Genomic DNA, 27,494 nt, shown 5'->3' with positions numbered 1-27,494 from the left:
CTGCAAAAACATTTGCTGGAAATTTAAAAATAGACCTTCAGATGCGCTCTGCTTGAACCTAGTACAAAGAACTAATTGTTTTCAGTAGTCTTCTGTTTAGTAAAATATTTAAGAATCTTCCCCATGTAATGAAGCAGTCTAATGATGTTGCATTATACTGTATCTGTCAAATACAATTTTCAATTGCAGATATATGAATATATTTACATTCTTGTGCTGTCTTTTGCCATTGACTTATTTATTTCTGTTTCTTTGTGTTTCTAGTAATATACAGAATGTTATTTGTCTGTTTTGCTCCTCTCCTCATTCTTTTTCCACTTAATAAACGCCTTGCATATTCCTTTCAGTCTTCATTGCTCAGTTTACTTCAGCACAGATAAAGGGGAAGTAGTATTACCTTACTTCACATCTTTTGCTTTTGAACAACAAATTTGATTACATAAAGATGCATACATAAAATTATTATCTTACTGTTTTAACCTTTGTGTACTAATGTTGCAAATCATCGAATCTGTCTTTTAGGAAAATGTATGTTAAGTAACTGAGATTGATCCAGGTTTATTTTAGCTTCTGGCAAGGAGAGCACCTGACCATGAATTCTGAGGCTCTCTGAGTTTCAGTTGTCTTACTATTTCATAAATCTCTTAGAGCTCACTTCTGAAGGAAACATCGTAAGGAAAAAGACCTAAGTGTAGTAGTATTAATATTCCAGAATGTGGTGTGAATTTAAATTTTCACTGATCAATAATGTTACTTGCATGTGGGTTGCTCTTTTTCAAAAGTTACTTACTCTTTGTTGACCTATGCCGTTTAGTTTGACTACTCTGTATTGTGTTCAGTTATGTTAAATTATGCCCACTCTATCAGGTGACTGGTTCTGTTCTGTTGTAGCCCTGTGACAAAGTTTGTATGGGCTTCATGGGAATGGGTCTAGGAGAAGATGGAGAAGAAACAAAATTCAAATGTAAAATCAAAAGTGTCTGTGAGACATTGAGATAAGTTTAAAACCATAAATTTGATGAAGAACACAAAAGATGGGGGAATGATGAAGTTCTGATAACAAGGTATCTTTCATTTGTTTGAGAAAAGCTTGATTGAATTCATTCATGTATACCTTGTAAAAAACTGCTGTTTATGTAAGTTGTTTAAATGCAAATTCCCTGGTGTTTGTTTTGTTTCGCACATGTACAGTTACATATGCAGGTTTAGCATATCATCCTGTATCAGACTTGAAAGCAGCCATCTAACTTTCTGTAGGCTAAACACTGGTATCCTTTGGTAAGAGGTCAACAAGGTAGCTGAGTGATTGTGCTTAGTGTGCTTCCTCCGCCTTACTCCTCTTTTTCCTGTATTTTAGTGTGGCATGGCAGCAGTAGGAGAATTAATTTGAAAACTTACTGCTTTTCAGCTGTCATTTCTGTAAGACTGGGACTCTCAACATTAGTCAGACAAGGAAAGAGCTTTAGTGGGAATGCCTTTATCATATTAGATGAAAAGAACTACGTGTGTTTGTTGCAGCCTTGTATTAAAATAGCTGCTCTTGATTACAGTTGTTTATGAAAGCATCACCCTGGGTTCCCCTATCATGTACACATCTTCTCAACCTTTGGTCTCTCAGTCTTTGTTTTTTTCCTTTGTCTTTTTTTTTCTCTTCCTAATTTCTGATCACTGTAACTGCTCAGTATTATAACTGTCTGCAATAGTGTAGTATTTGGAATCCCTGTGATACTGGGAGCAGGCTCTGATGCATTGGAATGCTCTGTCCTTGTTGGGGAAGCTTATGAGCTGACCAGTCATCTCAAGATGAAGACAGATATCCTTTTGATTGTGGGCAAGGTTCCCAAAACACATGAGTTGGGAAAGGCATTTAGAAAAATGAGCAACGTGCACCCCTAAAACACAGATTGTTTTTTAGATTTTTATTGTATTAAATCGCTTGTTTCACATCTACGGTGGAAATTTTGCAATAGCTGCAGGAGAAGCAGGGAAGGAGAGGAATGCATTTCCCCACTGAGCATATCTCTTGTGAGATGGGACTGTCTTGGAAGTCCTCCATTTCTACTTCCAGTCTATTCTCTGTGCAATCCTGTTTGCACAGTGATTGGTACTGATCTGAAAAATATCTATGGTTCACTGTAAATATTTATTAATAAGGAGGGTTTCAGTCATTTTCTTCTTTTTTCGCATTTTTAAATAACAACCTGTAAACAGCTTGTAATTTTTTTTTTCTAATTTGATTAAGTTCAAGTTGTAGTGCTAGAGAAAAGACTGCAAAGGGCTTGATGTGCAGTAGGCTGCTCTGATCAACTAGAACTCTGTTCATCTTTGCTTTATTCCTGTCTTTTCTCTGAAACTGGGGGCAGATCTTTTTTTTCATGTTCAAGTGGTGCTGTTGGGAAATATCACAACCCTTAGGTATTCATTATTGATTCCTTATTGGAATTCTCACTGTGTTCATCAGTCGTTGGCAGATTATAGTGTGAAGCAGTTTAGGAAATATTCACAAACTGTAGGGAGCTGTCAGATTAATAGGAAATAAAAGGTGATGACTAGCAGAGAGGCATTCACAAACACTGAGAATAACTATTTTTCTCCAGTGTTGCAGACTCCTGAGGAGTACCAAAGGCTGGGATCCTGGGTTAAAATTTGGTGTATACTGCTTCAGTATACACCAAATTTTACATGATCCAGTAAAAAATATGATGGGGTACTCAACTGTCAACATATGATTGGTAAAGTAATTGTAGCATTCATTTACATGCTTAAAATTAACCAGTCAGTAAGTACTTTGCTGGTCAAGATAAGTATCCAAATAATAACATTTAGCTTATTCTGCAAAAGTATTTGCAGAAAGGATCATGAAAATGGAGAGAAATAATACATTAACTGTCCAGAGGATGATAAGGGAAACCAAGTATAATGATATTTTAGAAAGCCAATAATTTTTAAAAAGAACAGTCTTAGTTTGAGTCAGTATTGGGAAAGCTTTTTAGCAATGGGCTAGTTGCTTTTGGTGATATGACTGAAAGGGAAGTGTTTTTGAGAACCCAGATCCTTTGGATGTTTTCATGGGTCTTATATGTTTTTAAAATTGCTCATGTTGCAGTCTTGTTTACAATCATCTGAAGCTTTCAAAATCATCACAAGGCACTGAGATGAGATTTATGCATTCAACTACCTTTCATAGAGTTCAAAATAATGATACAGTTGCTAAGACAGAATATAGTCTTTGTTTTGATTTTTTCCCAACTGTTTGGGTAGTAAGTGGTGTGTTTTTCTTTGTCATTCTGCAGTTGTGAAACATCACAGTAACTATTCTCAAATTAACAAAATAGAAATATGATTGTGAATGAAATTTTTTTCTTTTACATGATCTTGAGTTAAAAGCAGCTGGTTTTTTTCTAGAATGCTGTGTACCAAAATGGAGGCTCTAACCTCATGTAACTTCAGCAAATAGCTCAATAAACCTAGGGATTAGCTACCCTTAGATATTATTTGAGATTTCTTGATGGAAATGCAAGAAAAGAGATGGCATTTCAATTGTGTCAAGAGGTTCTATAGTAAATCTCTGTTTGAAGAGAACGTCTTTCTGTTGGTCTGAAGTTTACACACAGTATTAGTAAGAGTTTTCATAGGCTCAAATGTTAGAGGTCTTAGGTGTTCTGGCTTGCTAAATCAGACTTCAGGTTTCTGATGTTGATTCAGCTTGGTAACAGTTGACCACTTTTTTTGCAATAACTTAGACCTTGATGAGAAGAAGAGAGAAATGTCTATAATTTCTTCCTAGAAAGCCCTTGGAGACACATGGAGAAACAACTCCTGGCATAACTTGTGGACAACTTTCACAAATAAAAGGCTGTGTACTTTGCCTACACACTTTCTGCAGTATTTATGGCTACTCTGATTCATTAAGTGTTTGTGTGGAAAACAGTGCCTTTACAAAAATACAAGGTTTTATCTTAATTGCCCAAGTTGGAAGGATAAAATACTTAACACAGTGTATAAAGAGACCAGAAGTTTGGGCAACCATTAACTTCACTTTAAAGGAAATAGATAAGAATTTAGAAATTTAGAACTGCATAAATAACCTGAAATTAAATTTCATTTGTTTCTGTCCACGGTTTTGTTCAAACATTTTCTGAGCTACAGTCACGTGTTGATTGTAGATCTAAAACCTCCAGCAAACTGATAATTCTGTAATGCTTTTTTACTCATCAGGTAAATACTGAGAAGCTGTATCAAAACTCAGATTATTCTGGGTTTTTTTTTATTCTTAATCTCAGATTAAAGAATGGAAAAAAAAGTCTTCAGGCCAATTAAATACAGATTTCCATGGAGAAATAATTTTTTTAAGTTAAATGCTGTGGGTACTTTAATTGCTAAGGAACACAGATATCTAAATAAAAGATAATTGTGTTTCCTAAAAGAAAAACAGAAACCAAGCAAGTCAATAAATGAACAAAAGAAACTTTATGTACATGCATAGCAATTATTGTTCATATTCCAGGAAACCTCACTCTCACAGTAATGAATAGGCACTGTCCTGCTGATTTGTGCCCAGTGTGGAAGTCCAAGTTGTGTTGTGTGGAAGATTGAGTATTTTTTTTAATGCTATTTTTGGACCTCACTTCTCTTGGAAATCTGTTACACTGCATTTGAAAGTTGCTAAATGTATTCCTTTAGGAGATAATTTGAAGGGAAAAAAATAAACTAGTCTATAATCGTGATGCATGCATACAATGCCCTTGAATCTTATTAACCAAACCCTTTGTAATGGGAACTGAATCTAAATACTTTTTGCTGTGACCTGAGACCACCATCCATGTTTTCCCCTAATGTAATTTCATGTTTTTAATTCTTGCTTTGAACTGATAACATGACTTGAACTGTATAGCTGCATGGTGGAGGAAAGAGAAAATCTCTTTCTCATACTACTTACCCTGCCTATATAGAATCAGATAGAAGCCTTACTGCAATTTTTTTCCTTATAGTACATTTGTTAGGACCTTCTGGCATAACTAGCCCCAGGATTTAAAGAGTGCCATCTGTTTGAATTTTATTTATTCATATTTTTTTAATTGGTGTTATCTTTTAAAAATAGAGGTTGTTAAAACGCTTTAACCTGCAGGCAGAGTTGGTTTGTTTGAACTGCAAGTATGCCTTTCCTGCCTCATGCTGCCCTCTTCTCTCAAACTGTTTGTGATGGTGGTGGGATACTTGGTTTGATGTACAAGCTCGGAGGCCCTTTCTTCAGAATGTTCACTGTATCGTTAATAAGCAATAACATAATTAGTAATGCATTCATCACTGTGACAACATCCAGTAAAACCTGGAAATAGCTATTCCTCTCCTTATTAGTACTTTTAACAACTAAAGGTATATAATAAAATATACATATTTTCAGCTACAGATGTGATTCTTCAAATTAATTCTACTCATTTGTTTCTGTGAACTTCATGTAAAAGGTAATCCTTATTTGCTTTGTAAATTTGGGTTAATTTATTAAGTCAACAGACTTAATAAAGTCTGTTGAGGATAAGTAATAAGAAAGGGAGGAAAATAAGCACATAGGAAACACCTGCAGGTTTGTTGATTTTTTTTTCCTTTTCTTTTTCAAAAAGAAGCTTAAGATATTTTCATTTACAGCTAGTGTTCTGTTGTTTGTAGCCAGAGTAATAAATTAGATACTTTGATGTGTGCAGAGGAGTATGGAATCTTTGTGCCTTATGAGAGTTGGTCATAAATTATGTCAGTTAGGAGGGTTGTTCAGGATCTAAATATTGAAGCTGGAACGGAGCAGTGGAAATGCATTGAATCTACAGTTACATGAAGTGAAACCTTCTCAGATTTATTGACTTTTTGTTCTTGATCATGGACCGTTTCAAGTAAACATGTTTACGTCCAATACCGCATGCACCTACATAAACAGTACCAAGTTCAAGGTGAACTACTACAACAATTACTAATAGCCCTCGGGTTTTAATAGAAGTATATCATCACATGAGGATTTTGCAGGTTTCATGCTTGTTGCTACCTTGAAATGTAATAAAGTTTGGTTGGCATAATGTCTGTTTTTACATATGACAACATTTTACATAATGTAGTATGTATAAGTCTACTTATACATGACCTGCCTGTAAAGGTAGTGTTGCATAATGAAAACACTTCCCCATCTCCCCTAGGTACTTTTCAAATCAAAGGAAATGGAACAGTTTTAAATGCAGGTTTGCACACACAGCAGTGCTTTCCCAATGGGTGCAAGACTCCATTGCTCATACTTCCCACAGAGGGGATGAGCCTGTGACAGATTTTAGTCATGTTGTTGGCAGGTGAAGCTCAGAGTCTCGATGGTGAAGTGGACGAGGTTGGAGGTCCTGTTCTTTTTTGCCATGTCCTGACTTGTGAAGGACAGTTAACTACCATCACATAAAAATGAAATTAATCTCAGGGATGGCAGGAAGAGTAACCTGAATAGTTTAATAGCCTCAAAATACTTCTTTCCTTAAACTGCTGCTTTTTGCTGCAGGTACAAACTGAGTTACTGTGATTGCCATAATTGTGTAATAGTATTTCTTGATACAACTTTGTGAGGTTGCTAAATCCTAGATAAAATAAGTATTTAAGAATACAGGTTGCAGACTTAGTGTTAAGAGTGTATAGTTGATCTTGAAGCTTGGTACAACTATAAACAAAAAAATGGGTTAGATTGTTATTTTCTGTTGCTCAGTTGTTTCATTTGCATTCACTCTTTCTATCCCTTTTTGAGGATTGATCCTGTTTAGTTTTAGTTACAGGTTTCTAAGTGGGATCCAGCAAAAATCAAAACTGCCTGTTCTAGGGTGCTGTTAGAGAATGGAAAAACTAGTGTATGTTTTGACATTCTTCTGGCAAACTTGTTGCGTGATTCAGGAATGAAGTCAAGGGCTTTCAAAACATGAGAGATGTATACCTAAGTGCCTTCAGGGTATGCAGAAGTTCAGAAATAGGTCTCTGATGGTGACTTGGCATGACATCTTGCAAGTGTACGTGAAATGAGAAGTGTTTTTGAAATATTATAAGCACTGTTTCTTGCAGGAGGTGGGGAACAACCAATTTTCTTTGAGTATTAGGAGACTAAAAAAAAATTATTTTAAATAAATGAGAAGAAACGGTAGGAATGTTAACCCCTCTCAGATTTGGGAAGCTATTTGCCAAGGTGAAATACCTTCCATGTGCTCCCCTACGTGTTCCTATATAGCAAATACTTAATTGTTCTTAAAATTTTATGATGCTTTTGTTCCTTAGTAGTGACTTCATAGGAATAATCTTCTCGGGGTTTCCACCAGGATGTCAGTTCCTGTGACTGCACTGCACCCTGCGTGGCAGTCTGTACTGTGAGAAGTTTGCATTAATGTACAGCAGGTGCATAGAACAGTGGTTGGTGGTTGGGTTGCCTTTTGGGCAAGTAGTAGCTATGGCATTGCATTTTCCTCAGGTATAGAAAGTTGCAGAACCGGGCCGGCTGCGTCCTGGGAGAGTTCTCCATGACAAGGCACCAGTGTGGTTGCTCAGCAGGAGGACTTCAGGCAGCTGAGAAAATTTTGCCAGTAATATGAAACTATTTTGTTCTTTCTAAATATAGAGCAGTCACTTCTATTTCCATAATAAATTTGATAAAATAATAGTGTGGAACAAAATTTGGCACGTAAAATACTGTGTCTCCATGTATGTACATGCATGTGTTATAAGTCTTTGATGTCAGTTTTTACAATATGACGAAGTTAAAGTGAGGTTATTTAAACATACTTATACTATATTTTTATATATATAATATATATATTTATATATGTTTTTATATATGTTTTTATATATATGTGTATATATATGTGTATATATATATATATATAAAAACCAATTTTTATTAATAGGAAAAACCCCACAGAATTTCATTCTAATTCATTGCATCGTGCCTGAGGAGAAAACCCAGTCTGAAGCAAGGAGTTTTGGAAAGTACCCTTGCACAAGTTACAGGAAACCCTGGCATTTTACCTGTTTTCCACTCCTCCTATGAAGACATGTCAGATTCCTTGGGATTTTTAAAAGGTCATAAACAAAGAACGTTCTTAAGTATACAGTTATAGCTAATTAAAAACTAGACATTTGTTAGTCAGTGTTGCTTGTGTTTGGAAAGAACGTCTATGTGTGCCAGTCTCTTGGTGAAGAAAACATGGTTTAGCAGAAGTAAAGGAAGGGTTGCAGACAAATCACTTCACTGGTTTAAGTTTACTTTACAGTAGAATTAAAATGTTTTTGTTTAAAAAAAAATGGAGGGTTTTTTTGGAAGAGCTGAGCTGAATTTTGTCTTGCACCTTGTCAATGCAGAATCAAAGCTTTTCCATATGGAAGAGCTTCCAGTTTGACTGCTCTGATTTAGCATTCTGTTGTGAAGGATAGCCAGTCTTTGAAAAGGAAATGCAAAGATGGTCTTTGTAAAAATCGTGATAGAACATGCAGCCATACTGAAAGAATTAAAAATTCCCACAAAAACCTACTGTTCGGGGTAGCATAGCTCTCTAGTTCCTTTAAACGAGATCTATGTATTTTTCAGGCATAAAATTGCTATTTCAGTTAAGACTATTTAATTTCTTAGTATTCAGAACTCTGTTAATTTGGTTGCTGGTTCACGATGGAAACTGTTTTCTGTATTTCTTTGATGTGAACTAAAGTAAACTACTACTTTGAGTATTGATTTAAATTTGCTAGAGATATTTGAAAACTTAGAATAATTTTTAATTTCATCTAATTTTTAAATATGTAGGCACAACCCTGCAGGGTTTTTTTTGGGAGAGCTCAAAATCATTATGTCGGGGGATAATCTCAACTACATGTGATTTTGTTAGTTGAAGAAGCAATTCAGGAAAACGATGAGAGGATTGGAGTAGGGAAGGCCGTCTCTCTTGAGTCATCACAATCAGCTGGGGAGTATCAGAGCATAACTTCAGCCAGATACTGCATTTTTGAGACATTTGGCCTTTGGTCTAAATCCTGTAGTAATTTTCTTAGTTTTCTGGGTAGCTGAATTGTACCTGTGTTACCACAACTGACACATGCAAGCATTACTGCCTTTGAAAGACTTAGCCTAACCTATTTAGCTCATTAAGGACTCTTATTCACTTCAATTCAGTATGCATGCTGCTGAAGTAGTGTACAGCTGATTAATGTGTTAATGTAGCTGAATAGCTCACTCTATATATATTCATAAATCTACAACCAGTTCCTATCCTTAATAACACTAAAAGATAAAAGATTCTTTTTGACCTGTGTTTTATATGCAATCTTGAATCTTAGCAGTTAGTTTTAAATAAAAAAGTATTTATCTTTTAGATACTAATTATAAATAATGGAAATGTCTGTTACTTCCTGCCTTTAAATGTGTTCTAAAAACAAGTGGGAGATTTGGCCTAAAATTCAGTAGACACCATGTTGTGTTCTTATGAAAACATCTGATTATCGACATGGAGCTTAACTGTTTTAAGTTGAACTCATAATACATTTGAATAGGATTAATAAGTAACATAAGCATTACAAGACAATACACTTACCTGCTTCATGGCATAATTGCATCTTTTCCTTCTTATAATTTTTTTCCTTTATGTAAACACCGGAACTTGTGACGGACAAAAAGCCTCCAGCATAGTTTTAGTATGACTTATGTTTCTAGGAAAATATTCTTTCACTACTGAGAAAAAAGACCATGTATTGGATATGTGAGAAATATGTTTCAGTTTTCATTGCATTACCCTTTGTTTTGTCTTAGCCACCACAGTGGATTGCAGCTGAATGACAAAAATTAGGTATTTCTCTTTATTCTAGATGTGGGCACTCTCCTGTGTATCGTTGCCGTGAGATGTCGGGTCAGGCCCTTGTTCCATTTGTTATGGTAAATGAAGTACCACATACAGTGCTGTCCTTGCTGGAGGGGCTTCCAAACTCTACCAGTCATTGCATACGACAGAACAGTATTCATGGAACACTACTGCAAGTAAGTTTTTGAGGGCTGTTTTTTTGGGTTTTGGAGTTTGTTTTTTGGTTTTTTACTGTAGGGACTTTGTTGAATTTTTTTTGGTCATACTTGACAGCCAAATAACACGAGTTGTGCTTAATGTTCACACATTGTCAAAACATATATGAAGACTGATTCTGATTTGATTCTGTCAGATGATAAATGTGGAATGCACATTTCTGCTGTCATTAGAAGGCAGTAAGCTGTAAATAGTAACATTTCATATAATGTTTCATCTTTAGAGATTAAAGTGCTTAGGAGCAAATATCTTTATCTGAATGTATTTACAGAGAGGTCTGCGTGACTTGCCCAAAATGACTGGACAAAACTGAACTCCAAGCACCAACAGCATTGTGTATATTTTGAGACTTGCTCCTTACCCATGTATTTATTTATTACTTCATTTGCTTTTCCTGCTGCACCAACAGCTTCCTGTCAGTTTGCTGCATAAGTTGTGTTAAGCTTTACCCTGTCGTCTTCTGGAAACATTCTGGAGAATAGCTCACTTATCAGAAATTTTTTCATTCCCCTTATATCATTCCCTTGGTTTATGGCAATCAGCTCACTGTGTTTGATTTTTGAGCTATTGTGGTAATAAGTTACTCATTTTTATTGCCTGTTTTTCATGAGCAACCCTCCAACAAAGCCACATTGTACACGGTCAACTCTGTTGGTCTGCCTTAGTTGGCAAGCTTTCTAGGTATGTGTTCCCACTGTAAGCTGTGTGGTGGGGTGTGTGTGTTTGTTTTGATTTGGGTTTTAATGATATATTTTCCAGCATATTATTTCCTTTTAAAACCATGACTTTTCAGGAAGTCGAGGATGGGGAAATGAGTGAAGTCCCGCTAGAGCTGTTAATGTCAACTTTACCTGTAAATGGTTTCAGGCAATTGAATTTGGATTGGTTACAGTGGAGGTTGTTGCAGGGTGTGGGATGATCTCCTGCTCTGAAAAGCAGTCCACGCACCTGATACATGCAAGTGCTTAGACCTGTGAACTGCTGCATCTGCGTGGAGCGGGGGAGAGTGCCGTCATCAAATTACCTGTGCAGCCCTGCTGGGTCACAACTCAGGAGTTAGGAAGAGAGGGTTATTCCAACAGTTAGAATTAAATGCATTCTTAGTCCAAAGTGATTATAAGCCCCATCATGGGGCATGGACTGACTATAGTGTATAAAGCTATTGCCTCCTTTTTAGTGACCTGGGGGAAAAAAAACAAACCCAAAATAATAATAATGATGGGCTGGATATCAAAGAGCCCAAAGGATGATCTAGTTTTTAATATCCAGTATTGCTAACATGATCTTATGTGTAGGTGTAGGGAGTTTTCCATACCTGTGAGGTAGGAGATATTCTCAGGGCTTAGACCTGATTTTTCATGAGTTTTGTGCAGCTACTAGAAACTACTTACTGCAATTGGTACTGCATCAGGAGAGACCAGTGCTGTCAGAGTATGATATTCTTCTAAAAATGTCAGTTGTACCATAACAGTTCACCCGTTTGGTTTCTCACATTTGTCTTGGGCTTTGACTTTACAGCTTCTGAATCAAGGAAGTTCAAAATCTTTATTTAATGCTTAATTTAATGTAGTGTATGACTGAAATGCTGAACTATCTGTTGCTAGTTTAAAATAACAAAATGTTCAGAAGAAATACTGTAGGGTGATAAAGATGTGCAAAAAACGGAGGCAAGGCGGTGATCTTTGTTAGACCTCTAAAACACTAATGCCAGGTAGATAAACATGTAGTTAGCATGCACCTCCTGTAAATAGTACAGAAAGTACTGTGACTTTCAGGGGTTGCTGCATGCATGTTTTCAGTTTCCTTTTTATCAGTGTTAAGTTGGGACTTGCAGAACTGCTGCTAAGGCTCATTAAAGTATAGAAAATAATGTTACGGGGCTATTTGTTAAAACACTGTTTCTGGGAAGACTTACTTGAAGAGACAGTGATCTGGCAATGTTCAAAACTGTTTGCACTGCATTTCCATGACACAATAGAGAATTTATCATCCCCCTTGATATAAAACCAAAACAAAAATCCCTACTAAAAAGAACAAGTCTATACAAAACTCAATAAAATTCAGATTTTTCCAGCAATACAAAGCCAATATCTTACAAAAATGGAATTCAGTAATTTCATTTCTTCAGTCACATTACAAGCTACTAAGTTCATTGCTCAAGTTTTTTGTTTCAGTGTTCATATGCTGTCAGTTCTTTAACAAGAATTATTCAGAATTAAAGCTTATGTGGCAGTGCCAAATGCAATGAATCTTGAAGGTATATTTCAGTTATTATGTTTTGGAGTTATGCAGTCATTTCATCTGTTGCAAGACAAGTGATAATTTACAGAGAGATCATTCAAAAAGAGTCCAGCATGGAGTGTCTGTCCAAACATGGCCTGCTTTTCAAAATGCTGAGATGACTAGAGTGATTTTTTTTTTTCATTTTTTACACTGAATGCAAATGTGTTGTGTTTAACTTCAGACCTCTGCATTATGTGAAAACATGGCTTTATGTCCCCAGTGTGATTACTGTGGCTCAGTTTAAATATGAATATGAATGTGGATGAGGATAAAATAATCCTATGCTTTACAGATTTTATAGAATAAAATAATTATAATTCTAGATAATTCTTTTCAAGAATTATCTAGAAGGAATGCTGCTGTTCTGTAACTCTTTGGGAACTGATGATATTCTTCAAGAAGCAGATCTGCATCCTAAGTAAATGCACTGATTTGAATAAGACAAAGAAAACCTTTTCTATGTTTAGTGTTTCCTTTATGAGTGCAGTGTCTGCTTTGCTCTGTAATCCAAAATGGCAGGGGGAATGGGCTGGGGGAAGGGAATCAAATTTTTAATCCACAAGAAAATGCAGAAGTCTTGTACTAACCTTCTGGAATGATGAAACATTTCTGGCTTGTTTTGTTTTAAGATCTAGGTTTTTTAGCTGATCAGCTGAAAGAAAGAGCTCGTCCAGAGCTTTATGCAGAGACATCCGTAAGTGTATCGCAATTTATGACTAGGGATGCTTTTATGTTTGTGTATCTTATTGACTTTTGGCAGTTGCCAAGGAACTTAAAGTATTTAGGAAGATTGTGAGGTTTACTTATGAGAGATCAAATGTTCTTTTGACTTTCTGCCTCTTTAGGATTGGAATTCTTGCACTGTGTGTTCTGTCTGTCCAGAATAATTGAGAAGTTCATAATGAACCCATAGTTAATTCAGAAATGTTTTATTCAATAATCTGTGCTTGTGATTAGTAATTGCCATATACGGGTTTGACATACAGTGTTTATAAGTCATGCAGGTAAGGACATGGTCTGTTTTTTCCTGTCATGTCTGTGTTTTTTGTAGAAATGTCTAGTCTCTTAACTGGGTAAAGCACGAGATTCACTTAAATACAGAATTCTGAGAGAGAGATCAGATGAAAATGAACTCTAAGTAGAAAAAGGAATTAAAGAAAGCTAGTAGCTCTAGAAAGAAACAGTAACTCCAGAAATGGAAAGCAACCTCCTATGGAATGGATAAAAAGTCTAATAACACATCAGAGTGGACAAATTAATTCTTTGCTGAATGCAAAGTAAGAAGAAACATACTGAAGCAAGAGCATGCAGAGAGGAAATTGGAAAGGCCAGGGCAAAAATTGACTGTAGTCTTAAAGAGATTTCTACAGAAATACTTAGTATTGGAAAGTGGAAGGTATTGATAGCTGATTCCTTAAAGGTATGCTTTTCTCCATTAATTCACTAACACAGTCAAATAATGGAAACTACTTTTTAACATTAAGGATGCATTAGTGTTCAGCACTTAGAAATAGTGGATCTGCCATGATGTATATAAGATTTTGCCTGGGCCTGAAAATTGGACAGATAATCACTTGAGATTCCTGCTAGTCTTCCCTCTATTTTTGATGCTCTGAATGATCGAGGTGTCTTCATGAAGCTATACAGAATCTTTATTTCCATCAGTGTGGACCTGATTAATTCTTGTTTGCATAGATTTGTGGGCATAACATTCATAGATTTTATTGTTGTAGATGGTCCTGTCTAAACAATGAAATTTTGATGTAAATTTAGTTTTTAAGATTGTTATTGCAAATCAGCAATTAAATATTATAAGCATGAATTTACTTGGATTGGAAATAACTGATTGAAACTTTGAGCAGTTTCTAGATACAGTTTTGATAACTATGTTCTGTACACTTACACTTTACATGGAACAGAGTCCAAGAAGGCTTCTGGGCATACTAGGGAAAGAAAGCTTGAGCCTGTATTATTCCTAACCATGGGTTTTACTATTATAGACTGAGATGAAGATTAATCTCCAGGGCTTTGGCTTCCCTGACTGCATCTCTGCATGCTTGGACTGTGTCCCTCTTTTCCTCACAGATTATGTGTCCCTCCTTCCACTTTCTGTATACTCCCTTTCTATGTTTCAGTTTGTCCAGGAGCTCCTTGTTCATCCATTCAGGCCCCCTGGTGTATTTGCCTGACTTCTGGCTTGGTATGGACTGCATTTGAGCTTTCTTGGACCCCATCCCTCCAGGGCCTTATCCCACATAACTCTAACAAGCAGATCCAGTCAGTGGCCAAAATCTGCTCTCATGAAGTCTAGAGTTGTCATTTTGGTTTTTGCCCTGCTCTTCTCAGCATCCTGAACTCCATCATCTATGGTCACTGCAGCCAAGACTGCCTTTTACCTTCACATCCTCAGTCAATCATTGTTTGTCTGTGAGTATGAGGTCCAGCAGAGCACCTGTCCTTGTTGTTTCCTCTATTGCTTTTGTCAGGAAGTTGTCATCAGTGCTCTCTAGGAAGCCCCGGGGTTACTTACGCTGTGCTGTGTTGGTCGTACATCAGATACTAGAGGGGCTGAACTCCTCTATGAGGACCAGGCCCTGAAAACACAAGGCCATTTCTAGCTGTCTGTAGGAGTCCTCATCTATTTGTTCTGCCCAGCTTGGCAGCTTATAGCAGACCCCCACTGCAGTGTCACCTATACTGATCTGCTATTTAGTCCTTACCCATAGGCTCCCAGCTGGCTCATCCTCCATCCCCAGGAAAAGCTCTGAGCATTCCAGCTTTCTGTCACCTTCTCATCTTCCCGGCCTGTCCTTCCTAAAGAACTTGTATCCCTTCATTGCATTACACCAAACATATCAGCTGTTGTATTTTGTCTCCATGGTCCCAACAAGATCACAACCTTGCATTTGCACACAAACCTCTTAATTTCTCTAATTCTACAGCCTCCTCCTTTGAGTGCTTTGAAACGAAGAATAGTTACAGGGACCCTAAGATGATTTGTCCAGAAAACAAGGCAGCACCTTTAATTCATCTGGTGGTGGATTATTTATGATGATCAAAACCCTCCCAAATGCATGAACTTTCAGATTGGTTTGCCAAGGAAGGCAGATGTTAAACTTCAGCTTTTGTTTTTATCTTGTGAGAATCAGTTAACATGATTGATGCTGGATTTCAAAGGCTGTGTGATGTGCATAGATTGAAAATCGAGTTGTTTTTGGAGCAGTAGAATAGCAGCAGTGTGAGTGGAGCTTTCAGTCACAGTTCTGCACTCATTAGTTTCAAGAAATCTTTTTCACATTTGTATACTGGAAAAATCTGTGCTCTGAGAGAAAATATACCCTTACATGCTGTTCATATCAAGAACAATTCATTGGACAGCAGCCATTAATCATAGAGCAGATGTAATTACTGTTAATGTTTATTTGTTTTTCAAATGAATGAATCTGCACATCAATTGACTCATTTTCTTGTATGTTATCAGTTTGATCTTCACATTCACTTTGGCAAGCCTACAGTTATGTATTTATAGAACACAGGGGATTAGGTCAATGGAAGTTATTAAAAGAGGCGTTGTGTTTTCATGTAACTTGTCTGTGCCTTATTCTGAGATGTTGAAGGTGCTAACCTACTTTCTAGAGGTCTTGTGTGGATTTATAACTACATGCTAACAGTGTCTATCTTAAGATTGGGATACAAACCATTACAAAAAATTTTGCTTCTCTTATCTGTCCATTCTATTTGGAGAGCTTTTTGCATTCCCTTTGGGGTCTTTTGGGCACAGATTAGGAGGAAGAAGGATTCAGTGACTTCTCCCTCAGCATTTGCTTCTTATATATGGAGGGAACTACATGACTTTACTTAAGTGTGCCTCTATTTGCTCCCTCCATCAGGAGGTGGATTGCACTGTCCAAGTTTAAGCTTTTCATAGAAGTTCCTGGCTGCACGTATCATTGAGGAACAATTTCTGTCTGGAAGCTGCTTTGTTTGTGACAAGCATTTACATTTTTAGTGGTACTTTGTACAAGCAATTGAACAACTGCGTAGAATAAAATTAAGAAACCCTCTGCTGGTCTGTCATGTCCTTGCAAGTGGATCCTTCCTGCTGTGACTGGGTTTGGTCGCTACTGTAACTCAAAGTCACAGAAATTCTGCTTGGTCTGTTCTGGTTCCTGGGAGGATTTCTCTCTATTCTCCCTCTTCTCATCTGAGGCCTGGCTGGTAGCTTATGTTCTTCTCACTGTCGTCTTCCCACTTATTACTATTACCTTGTCACTCCTACTGATTTATCCCAAGATTTGTTCCCTGAGCATATGCCAGTGTTTTTCATTGCAAGAGAAAAACTGTATCTCCTTCTCTTTGAGAATCTGTTCTTAAAGACATACAAAATATAGCTGGCAAGAAACAGATGAAACAGCGAATTTGTTATGCTTTCCTGCAGGGTTAAAACTTCATGAAGATAAAAATGGAAATTCATTTATTCAATGTTTTGAGTATCATCAGTCAGCAGTCAGTTGCTCTTCACAAATTGTTATGCTTAATATTCAATTTTTCTCCACACTGAATTTCCCCCAAAATTCTGTAGTTTCAATTAGCTAAATTGGTATTACAGCATTAGGCTAATTCAAAGAAGTGTGTGTGTGTGGAATTAATTTTGGGGTTTTTTGGAGGGGTTTGTTAGTTTGGTTTTTTATGTTCACTAATTCAAGCAAATCTGTTTGGCATGTGAATGCAAAGTCTTATGCAAGGAATTTTGGTTTGAGTTTTTGAACCTTTTTTTGTTTTGTGTTTGAAACGAGCAGCACTGTTGTATCTCTCTCGAATATAAAGAACAGACTGAGTCACATTGACTTAGTCAGTTGCATGTGACAGAAATTAGACTTAATAGGAGATAGAGGACTTCATAACTCTTTACATTATTTAACATTAATTTTAAAGATTAAACTTCCTACTGACTTCAGTGGGATAAGAAATTGGCATTTAATTCTCAGGGAATCTCAGCATTCTATGGAATTAGAACCATCTTTCTTAAAATACTTGAAAATGAAAGAATCTAGAATCCTTATGTTAAGAAAAAACAATGATTAAAAAGCCTGCATGGTTGCATGTTGGGTTTTTCTGTACAGGGCTTTTATCATAGAATGGTTTGGGTTGTAAGGGACATTAAAAACCATCTGGCTCCAACCCCCTGCCATGGGCAGGGACACTTTCTACTAGACCAGGTTGCTCAGAGCCTGATCCAGGCTGGCCTTGAACACTATGAAAGTTATGTACTGTTCGTATTTGCTGTCTTAGGCTACTGTACTCTTAAGCCAAAAATGTATGGATGTGGCTGTGTTGAAGATAAAAATTAAGTACGTGGTTGTACTGATGAAAAGCAGTTTATGATGAAAACATCAATATGTTAGTTTAATTATCTGGCAGAGTTGTATTAAGATAGGTTGCTGTTCATGAAAGTTATGAAAGTAGAGCCTGCTTAATGAATGTGGATGTCTCTTTCCTTCCTTTTGAAAGGAGGAGGATTTTAAGCTTTAAGTTGCTCCAAAGCAAGGTCAAGTTTTAGGTATTTGAGATTATGATCACTCCCATGTTTTATGAGTTTAATATTTGGACACTTACTCCGAGGACTAAAGGCAGTTTAAATAATTTGAAAATAAAGCAGAGAAGAACGATGCATGAAGAAGAGCGAACAAGCAGTCACTGGACCTTCCTTATTACAAGACTGAATAGGTAATAAAACCCCACAGACTCTAGCGACTAGGGTGTGAGAATACAACAACAGGAGACAAATTAGTCAAATACATTTTGAAGGTCATTCTTGGATGCTGGTCCATGAAGCTGGGTGAAAGAGAGAAGTATACTATTCATTAGTTTGACCTAAAAATCCTTAACATAAATTGCCAGCAGGGTTTTCAGTGGCCATATTTTTTTCTTGTTTTGAAGACAAAGGCTCTCTAGAGTTTGGGAGAATGAATGGGGAAGTAGTGTATTGTTTACTTGGCTTTATTCAGTAGCACAGAAACATTGACTATGGTGAATTACATTTTATTTGTCTTGGCAGTAAAGTCTGAAGTGTAGCAGTTCAATGTTGGCTTATAAAAACTTAATATAGTAAACAAATGTTACATTATCTACAGATCAAAGAAATAAACCTGCTAAAATTAAATGTTTTCCAATGAAACTTCCTTTCAGCTGTTTCTTCTCTAAGCTCAGTTTTTAGCATTCAAGATAAGCCTTACTTTTAAGATTAGTACAAAGAGAAAAGAAATATTGATGTCAGGTTGAAAACATTCACTTATATGTAGCTGGCAACAACAGAACAGTCGTCTCATTTCTTCGTGTTGTAAATTCATATTAACTGTTACATAAGGGTGCACTGATACAAGGAAGCAGTAAGTATTCGAGGACAAGATTTATATTTATGAATGCAACTGAGTTCCAAGAATGGGAGGAGGCAGTCTCTGAAAGAAAATCATTGATAAGATTTTGCCAGAGGTTGTCCTTCAGCTGTTTATTTTTTAATTAAAAAAAAGGACCAAGAAAAAACATGCTCATTGGTCGGGTCTGCTAGTTGTACATTGCTTTGAAGTTGCTTTAACTTTAATTAGTAATGCTCCCAAATATTATCTCTTGGCTTCCTAAGACATGTCACCAGTTTTCAAAAGGACATAGATTTAGGCAGCTCTTACAACTCTATTAGGTCTTTTCATTCTATTTCTGCATCATTCTGAGTTTCTTCCTGCAACAGCTAAGGATATGCAGAGATGCTGTTGTTATAAACCTTAGGCTGACATCTTTGAAGTAAAAAAAGCATGATTTTAACACAGAATGAGCAACATTCATCAGTTAGTAAAACAAGGTGCTGCTATTTTAAATTGAGAGGTAGCTATAATGATGACTACTGTGATTTGTGCCAGGGAGAGCATGACAGTTGCCCCCTCTGTACAGTGAGATGGGTGATTTGTTGGATGTGCTGCTTCCCTCTCTCCTGCACCCTAGATTTTGACACTTGTTGATGTGAGTATGGCAAGCAGTTGCTTTGCAAATGTTTTGGCCTCCCTGATCCAGTGTACCTAGTTCCACTCCTTAATGTATAAAAACTTCTGCAACCCACTAGCAGAGATTTTGGGGTGCCTGTGTGTGCAGCCATTTGAGGTATCCTGCCTGGTGTTCAGTTACAGCCACAAAGCATCACTAGTGGTCATCTAGCTTCTCTGGTTATATCTTGGACAAATGTGCAGTGACTAAAAACACTGTATATAAATGTGGTTATATAAAACAATTTTTATTCAATGTTAGGATTAAACTAAGGAAAGATAAATCCTCCATCTAGGTACAGTTTTCACAATGGGTAGGTTATTTTGTCCTTAGATGATGGAGATATTAGAAACAAATACTGTTGGCACAGTATTTTACTTCTTATTGCTTAAATCTTCCTGAAGAGAGTTGAACTATTCTAGGCACTGGCTGGCTAACTTGATTTAGACCTCCCAGAACAGCAATTGAACTTGTCTGGAGTATGAATTTTTAAGTGTTCAATTCTGTGCATATTTCTTGCACCTGTTTTGTATTACGAATCTATAAGTATCCCTCGTGATTAGTCAGGAAGGCAATCCTATCACTCTGTCAGAGGTAGAGGATGTTTTTACAGTTGGGAAGGGAAGAGTTGAAACTTGTAAAGTGTACTTGAAGATATAATATTCTCCTAGGTGGTGCAGTGGATTAATTTAGTACTTCATGGTGCTCATTTTTCATCTCCAAAAACATGTTTTTGATCCCACCCGCATAGGATTTTTTTCCTTTATTTTTGATCTAGGAACCATGTCTTTAAAAACTTTCAGAGCCAAAAAAGAGATAATCCTGAATACACTTCCTGGATATACTTTAAAAATACCCTTCCATGATAAGTTCTGAGTGCTTGAGGATACATGAAAAATACTTATGAAAAGTGAGGTCTTTTTACTGTGCTCTGTGTTTTCAGAATGGGGGAAGGTGACTGCTATGGTCTCTGGAAGCTTTTTTAGTTTGTTTGCCAAAGAGAAGAATATCCTCCATAAAAGGAGAAGAAAGCTGGGAAAATCAGCATTTAAAAGAGTGCTGGATAGGAGAACTGAATGAAGAGGGACCAGTGGTTTTAAGTGGGTAACTATTCAGTAAAAACTTTGCAGTATTGAAGGCCAGGATGCAAGAATCTCAAATAGTGGAACAAAAAATTGAAAGGAAGAGAGGAGGGAAAACCTAGATATCTAAGAAAATGAAACAAAATAAACCAAAACAAGAATAGGACACTTCTTCAGTGTGTGCAAATCAATTTCAGAGTGTTCACTAATCAAATTTTTTGAATTAATGTAGTGTACTTTTTCTGTCTTCAAACAAGATTAATACATGTTAGCTGCTTTACCTTTTTTTTTTCATGTTTATGTGTCACAGGCATTTCTTGCAGTACTACTGTTTTTTCTTGGCTCTATTAATTTAATTACTTTAGAATTTATATCGGCATTTCTGAAGTAGTTGTGGTGCTAAAATTTTCTATGAACATTTTTTTCCACATGGCTGTTTCACTTAAAGCGTGTTTTTTTAATCATGTTCTAAATGACTGAATCTGAACTATGGCATACTCTGGAAATGTGTTCCTCTGATTTTGTTTCTCCTTCTCTGTTTATTCAAAGACCAGAAAAGAATGAGAATTAGATATTCAGACTGAGAAAGAATTGTGCAGAAATTTAACTGACATAAAGAAATTGCATGGGACAGAAAGTTTGTGGGTGCAGGACTAACAAGAAGATTCTGTGTTATACTTGTATCTAGCAGTGGAGGGTTTATTTGGAGAAGTAGGAGTAGTGCCTTGATGTAAGGATCTGTCTATGTGTTTTGCTTTTAGGTCAGAGGTGATGTAGGGAGCAATGCTCTATTGAAAGAAAACTTGTTTTCCACTGTCTAGTACAACATGCACCCAGTTCTGGGGGATGGCTGCTAAAACACTCAACGAACTATGTGGATTCTGAGTTGTGGGTCTTCAAAAAATGTGGCTTCCAGTGGAGCTGCAGGCAGCTCTTGAACTTGAAGTACCGTGCAGAGTCTTCATCAGGTCCTGGAAACAGCCTAGGTGTGGTCTAACTGCAGAAGAGGGCAAGGGGGATGCTGACAGGGTGATATGGATGCTTTTAAATTTATCACTTCTAAATTCAAGATCCCTCCTTTTGTCTGCTCCCTCCTTCATAAAAGATGCCAGTTGTCTTTGGTTCATCAGAGTCTCCTTGATGTTTGGGAGTGTGGAAATCTCCCACACAGCTTCAAGCAAGCAAGGAATGAATAAGGATTCTGAAGGAATGATAAGCAGCAGGTGCTTGTATTCCGTCCTCCCTCATTGCTCCTCAGGCTTGTGCTTCTGTTATCTCTCTGTTTCTCCTGGCACCCTCAGTATCAGCTCACTCCTGCCAACTCTTGTTTCAGGTGCCTGCTCCTCCATATCTCTGTTCTGGACTGCGTCCTCTCTTAAAGAGTACAGGCTGTCCTGGTACGTTGTTGCTTATTGCACTGGGGTCATTACTGTGCTGCCAGAAGTGCAGCTCAAATGTATCTGTATATTGAGTTTACTCAGAGGTGCACACTTCAGATTCAGTGTGTCTTCACATGTACAGTGAATGTCTTGATCTGTGTGTGGCAAGTGACCTTTCCAGACTGTAGTTGTTCATTTTGTCCTATTTTTATTGTGAAAAATAAGCAATGGTTATTAATTTTTTTCTCAAATATGCACAGGTATTCCGTAGATGCAGAAAGTTCTTTGTGTCAGAAGTGAGTATTGTGAAAGCTTTAAACCTTGGAAATCAGATTTGTCCTTTTTCTGTGCAAATGTACCAACAGTATTAAACCTTCTGTTTTACTATGAGGAGTCACTTATGAATTCAACACTTAAACATTTGACCTAAATGAAAGATATTGAGCATTTATGTTGAGTTTGACTTAAGTATAGTTGAAGTTTCTTAGCACCTTTTTTTCCTTTCAACAATCCAAATGCTTGCCTTTGTTTAGCTTTGTAATATAAAGTTGCTGTTCTTAAAGGAAAAAAAAAAAAACTGTTTAAGGTAGGAAAAGCCAACTGCAAGCTTCTCTTGTTCCCCTAAAAACAAAATGCCTGTGAGGTACTCATCTTATATTTGCAAATTGCGAGAGATCTTTCATTTATTTTTCTGACTTGCTGACTGTCTTGTTTCATTGGTGAAACAGACACCACTTGCAAATAGAACAGGAAATCTAAAGAGAATAATGATCGGGTGGAGCTGTTGAGTTCATGCTTGACATGTTTCTTTCATTCTGATTTTTGTACCCATTGAATGATTTTATGGCAGAAGAAATACCAGGTAGAACCTTTGCTCTTTAGAATGAAGTCACTTTTGAAACTAGGTCAACTCAAGGCAAAGGAGAAATTTTAAATCATATTGTTAGTATGTTATATGAAACACCTTACGTACTTCATACTTTTTTAGGTTATTATGTTAATAAAAAAGTAATTAATATCAACATGAAAATATGTATGTGCTATGGTGATGCTGCTGTTTTCCCATCTAGTGAATACTACCCAGTTCCAAAAAAGCCTGAAGATGTAGAGATGAACACAGTAACTCCTCACATATACATCCTGTTGCCAGAGAGTTGTTAGTCATTGTTGTTTCCTGATGTAACTTCTAATAAGAAATGTATGCTATATGTGTGTATCCTGTCTTGAAGCATAAAACCACAGCCCATAAAAAGTCCTGAAGTATTTCAAAAGGAAGGGACTTGATGTCATCACCTTTGGGTACTGCTCTCTCTCTTATGGAAGCCTTGTTGAGTAGGCAGGATTTCAAATCCCCGTGGTGGTACTAGTTAGTTTTGTATTAAAAGTGACCATAAAAAGAATGAAGTGCATCAAGGGCTTCCAGCAATAGAAGTACCTGTTTTATTTGCTGTTTTGAGACAATAATTTATACTTCTTAATTATCATATTGTAAGACATTATTTTAAAATTAATCAAACTAAAATAAGTTCCGTAGATATTAGGAACTGATGAGGTAATACTGTTATTACAGTATGGCCTCTTGATACTCAGTGATCACCAGGGAGGAAAAAAGTGCTGTCTTTGAAACCTCATACTGCTTTTAGCAATAAAAGCACAATATTGTTTTCTCTAAAACAAAATAGGAACTGTTTGTAACAGTGGTAGATACATAGTATTAAAGAATGAAATGCAACTACAAAGTATTGAAATGCTTAGAGTTGTTTCATGTTCATAATTTTTCTGAAAAGCCCTGTTGTGCTCATGGATAGGAAAAAAATTGTTTTTCATTAAAGACTTTCAGACAGATACGTTGAGTATACAGCATTGTCATTTAAATCCAATTTGACATGAGAATTAATAGTTCTAATAACATTTGGACTAATAGCATTTTCAACATTATATAATGTGGTACTTTGTGAACAGTTGAACAAGAAGTTAATTTTGTGTAAATTTTAATTTGTGGACTTGCATAATCACGTGGTCCAAAAAAATGATCTCATTCTAAATATTTCCTAAGTCAAGCTGCAAATGTTCTTAAATTTATCATGTCCAGCTCTGAAATTATTATAGCAGTAACTTCTTGGGTTTTTTAACTCCGAGTGCAGTAGGCTATCAGATTTCCCCAGAAAAAGAGATATTTGTAACCACCATAGCCTTTAACACTTGTTTCCATCAAATCTTTGACTAGTTGAGTCTTGCTAATGTTTTTCCATCAGACTTTTCCTTTCGGAAGAATTTATGTTCCATCTGAGTATTATCTTTTAATTCAGTTTATTTCAGTGATATTTATAAAGATTAGATAGGACAACAGGAAGAAAGGCTTAGAAGTTGGGAGTGAGTCATATATATTTTTTTTTCATTCCGTCAGTACATGAATGGAGTTTATAAGGGGTTTATCTACATGGAGGATCCCTGGGGTTTTATACAAACAACTTTATTGAATAGAATTACATCACCATGATTAGCCACAAAAATCCTCAAAACAATTGCAGTGTTGTAATTATACAAGCATAAAGCACTTCAGAGGTGTCCCTGGACGATGCCGTTTGGTTTTGGTATTGTGAGCCCGAGGTGTTTGTTGTCACAGACTTAGAGCTGAATTAGACAAACTTGATTTGGGTCTTCTTTAATTAACCTGTTTTCCTGTGAATGAAATGGGTTATTTTGTGTGGCAGATATGATATTTGTCCAATTTGTACAGTAACTAAAACAGAGGAATTTTTAAGTTCTTTCATGGTTTATAATACAAAACATTCATACTCAGTATTGCTACTGTATTGTATACAAAGCTATCTGTAGAGCATCTCTTCACAGGTATATGTAGTGAAAACCATGTCATCAATAACTATTTTATTTTACCTTTTTACTTGTTTAACAAAAAGCTCTTACTCTACTGTTATCTGTAACTTACTAGGAGAGAACTCATCCTCCTTAACATTAAGGAAGTAAATAAATATGCGGACTCCCCTTTTGCAACTAGTTGATCATTTTTAATGTATTGTAAGGTAAACAAGACTGATCAAGTGCACAGAAGAGGCTTAACAGTGTTTGGAGAGGAAAAGAGGGAACTTGGTTTCAGAAAAAGTTCTTTTGGGTTTCCAAGTGCAGCTAAACCATGGAATTGTTTGGAATTTTAAGCAGACTTCTAAACTACCTCCATGGATTCCCTAACTTCTGACATCTCCTTGCTAAATAATTTTATTGTCTTTTTTGCCAAATTGAAATATTTTTAGTGTTTATGTTTATTTGAAGCAATCATACTGTGGTTTTAGTTCTGTACTGAATTTTACTGCTTAAAAACCAAAAATATGCTGGTTTATGGGATGATCCTTCAGTATCAATCTCTGGCATAATCTGTTGATGACCAAGGTCATGCATATTTTGTGATCAGCATTTAGGGCAGGGTATGGAACAGGCACCTCTAGGACGCTAAAAGATATACAGTGTTATAGTGGAGATGCACATAAGATTTGTGTGAAGAGCCATTCAGTGTGGCTTCCACTCATTTTTGTTCTGCCAAATTTGGACTGTGAAGTGACTTTAAACTGCAAGATCTCCCTGGATTCTGCTTTAGTTTATCCAAAGGTAGTAAAAGAAAGTGTTTAATCTGTTAATGAAAAAAACTGTTGACTTAAGTGGGTGCTGTTGCAATTGCAGCCACTCGTAATATACATAAGTGACAGGACACAACTTGTGGAGAGCTGAGTGGACGTGAAAACAGGCAAGACCAAACTGTGAAGACCAAACTACTGATTGTGAAGGGATAACACAGTGAAGAACCCATTGAGATATCTTATCACCTTGTGTTTGGTGTTTATTTGAAAGAAAACGGCAATGAAGTATCCTGATAGTCCCTTCTTTCCCTGATGCAGAGTTGTTTTCAGATGCTTTGAGCTAATCTGGCATATTTAGTGAAATGGATGCATTGCCTAGTTGTTGCTCTCGCTGCCAGTTTTAAGGCTTTAATGGCAGAGGATTTGTGTAGGTTTGTGCTCTGCAGACAGCTTGTGCACAGCAGTCCACATGCAGCTGATCATTACTAACCCTCTTGCTGCTGGGTGTTGCAGCTGCCACAAGTCAGCTGGTGATTGAAACATTTCAGTAAAAAGCAGTATGATTTGCTCAATTTAAATATCAGGCCTCTGCTGACCGAACTCATGTGACTGAAGGGAATGGAGAGTTGGCTTTCATTAGAAGCCAGGGTAGGATGTTTGAAGTTGTCAGACTTCAGCAAAATGCAGAGTTGAACAGGTAAGTGGTGGCCATGGTAACATCTGCCATTGGCACCGCTGTGTTCAGGAGGCAGCTTCTGTGCAGTTCAATATGCAAAGCCGAGTGGAGGGTTAAGGTACAGCAGCTCTAAAAACCTGTTCTTAGAACTGTTTTTAGAGACAGTGAGAGCTGTACTCCTAGGATAATAGAATCAAAGGCAAGCATATGCAAATATTGGAGAAGGTGGTCATGAGTACGGGAAAGTGTTGGAAGAACTCGCTTTTCAAAAAAACAAAACTTTTCTGCCATAAAAACTGTTGCTGTTTACATTTCCTTATGTCAAGAACTCGTCTTACCAATTGCATGGAACAGAGAAGGGAAAAAATAATAATAAAGAACAGATCTTTCTGATGAGCTTCTAATTCCACTGAAGAAAAGAACCCCACCCCAGCAAATTTCATCGTTTTACTTCGGAACTTGTCTGTTGCTGGCGAATTTGCAGAGGCAGCGTTCATCTGCCGTGGTGCTGCTGATTGTAAAGCAAAGTGTATGAGCTTACTGGAGTTCAGGAAATGTTTGATAGCTTTGAGTTTGGCACTTTCTGCGATAGCGTAGGATGCTTGTTTGTCTCGGGGGAAAAAAATCCACAAGGCGATGAAGCATTGTCACTAATTAAAATCAGAAGGAATAGTTGAGCTGTTTGGGGGAGATGTAATGAGCTGACTAGTGAGCTTAAACTTTGGGAACAAAAGGGAAATACATTACAGGTAGAATTCCAAACGTTCAAAGCAGAGATGCAAAATTCATTAATGTTGTTCTATGATTATGCAGTTAGCCCTTTCCTCGCCCTTAAGTTTACCTTGGCTAGGGCACTTGCAGTTAAATGGCGCTGTGGAAATTACTGGAAAACATTAACATTAACTTGTTATTGCAAGCTGACATCATGCTAAGCCTGATGGGAAGTGAAAACTTATAAATAGCTTGTCCATATGTGTAAGGCAAAAATCTGCTGAGCTTCAGCAGTGGCATGATTCATGTATTTGCTGTAGTTTAAACTTCATCGCGAGTTGTCTGTGTTTCTCTGAACTTCATAGTTTCAAAAACTTCAGGAAGATCAGTGGTCCAAAGCTGATGAACCCTGAGGAAATACTGTTGATATTTTCTGTGCAGTTTTGGTGGTCCAGTCTGCATCTTACTGGCGCTTAGGTATTCTTCCTACTATGTTCTCTGGAGAGCAAAGTGCTTTCAAAAAAGTATACTTTAAGCATAATTCAGGCATTTTTTTTCTCCCCACATAAATTCTCAGGCATATGCCTACTGTCTGTGAACTGGAACTTAAAGGATCTAAGTTCAGTGTGTCTCTGGGATGCATCAAATAAATCGGAAAATCTCTGTTTCCTTGC

The 27,494-nt window shown here is 36.7% G+C and overlaps 1 protein-coding gene across 4 annotated transcripts in view; it reads left to right on the top strand.

Annotated features, from left to right (window-relative positions):
* The window catches only part of THADA (THADA armadillo repeat containing), a 166,795-nt gene that overhangs the window by 65,800 nt on the left and 73,501 nt on the right, over positions 1-27,494 (top strand). For all 4 annotated transcript variants that reach the window (XM_032681319.1, XM_032681321.1, XM_032681320.1 and 1 more), the window contains exon 29: positions 9,853-10,021. In XM_032681319.1, coding sequence (XP_032537210.1) covers positions 9,853-10,021 — 169 coding nt within the window. The remainder of the gene's footprint in view (positions 1-9,852; positions 10,022-27,494) is intronic.

The sequence above is a fragment of the Chiroxiphia lanceolata genome, chromosome 3 (assembly GCF_009829145.1).
Source record: "Chiroxiphia lanceolata isolate bChiLan1 chromosome 3, bChiLan1.pri, whole genome shotgun sequence".
Taxonomy (NCBI): Eukaryota; Metazoa; Chordata; class Aves; order Passeriformes; family Pipridae; genus Chiroxiphia; species Chiroxiphia lanceolata.
Note: the sequence above shows the minus strand (reverse complement) of the source record. Positions and strands in the feature narration are given on the sequence as shown.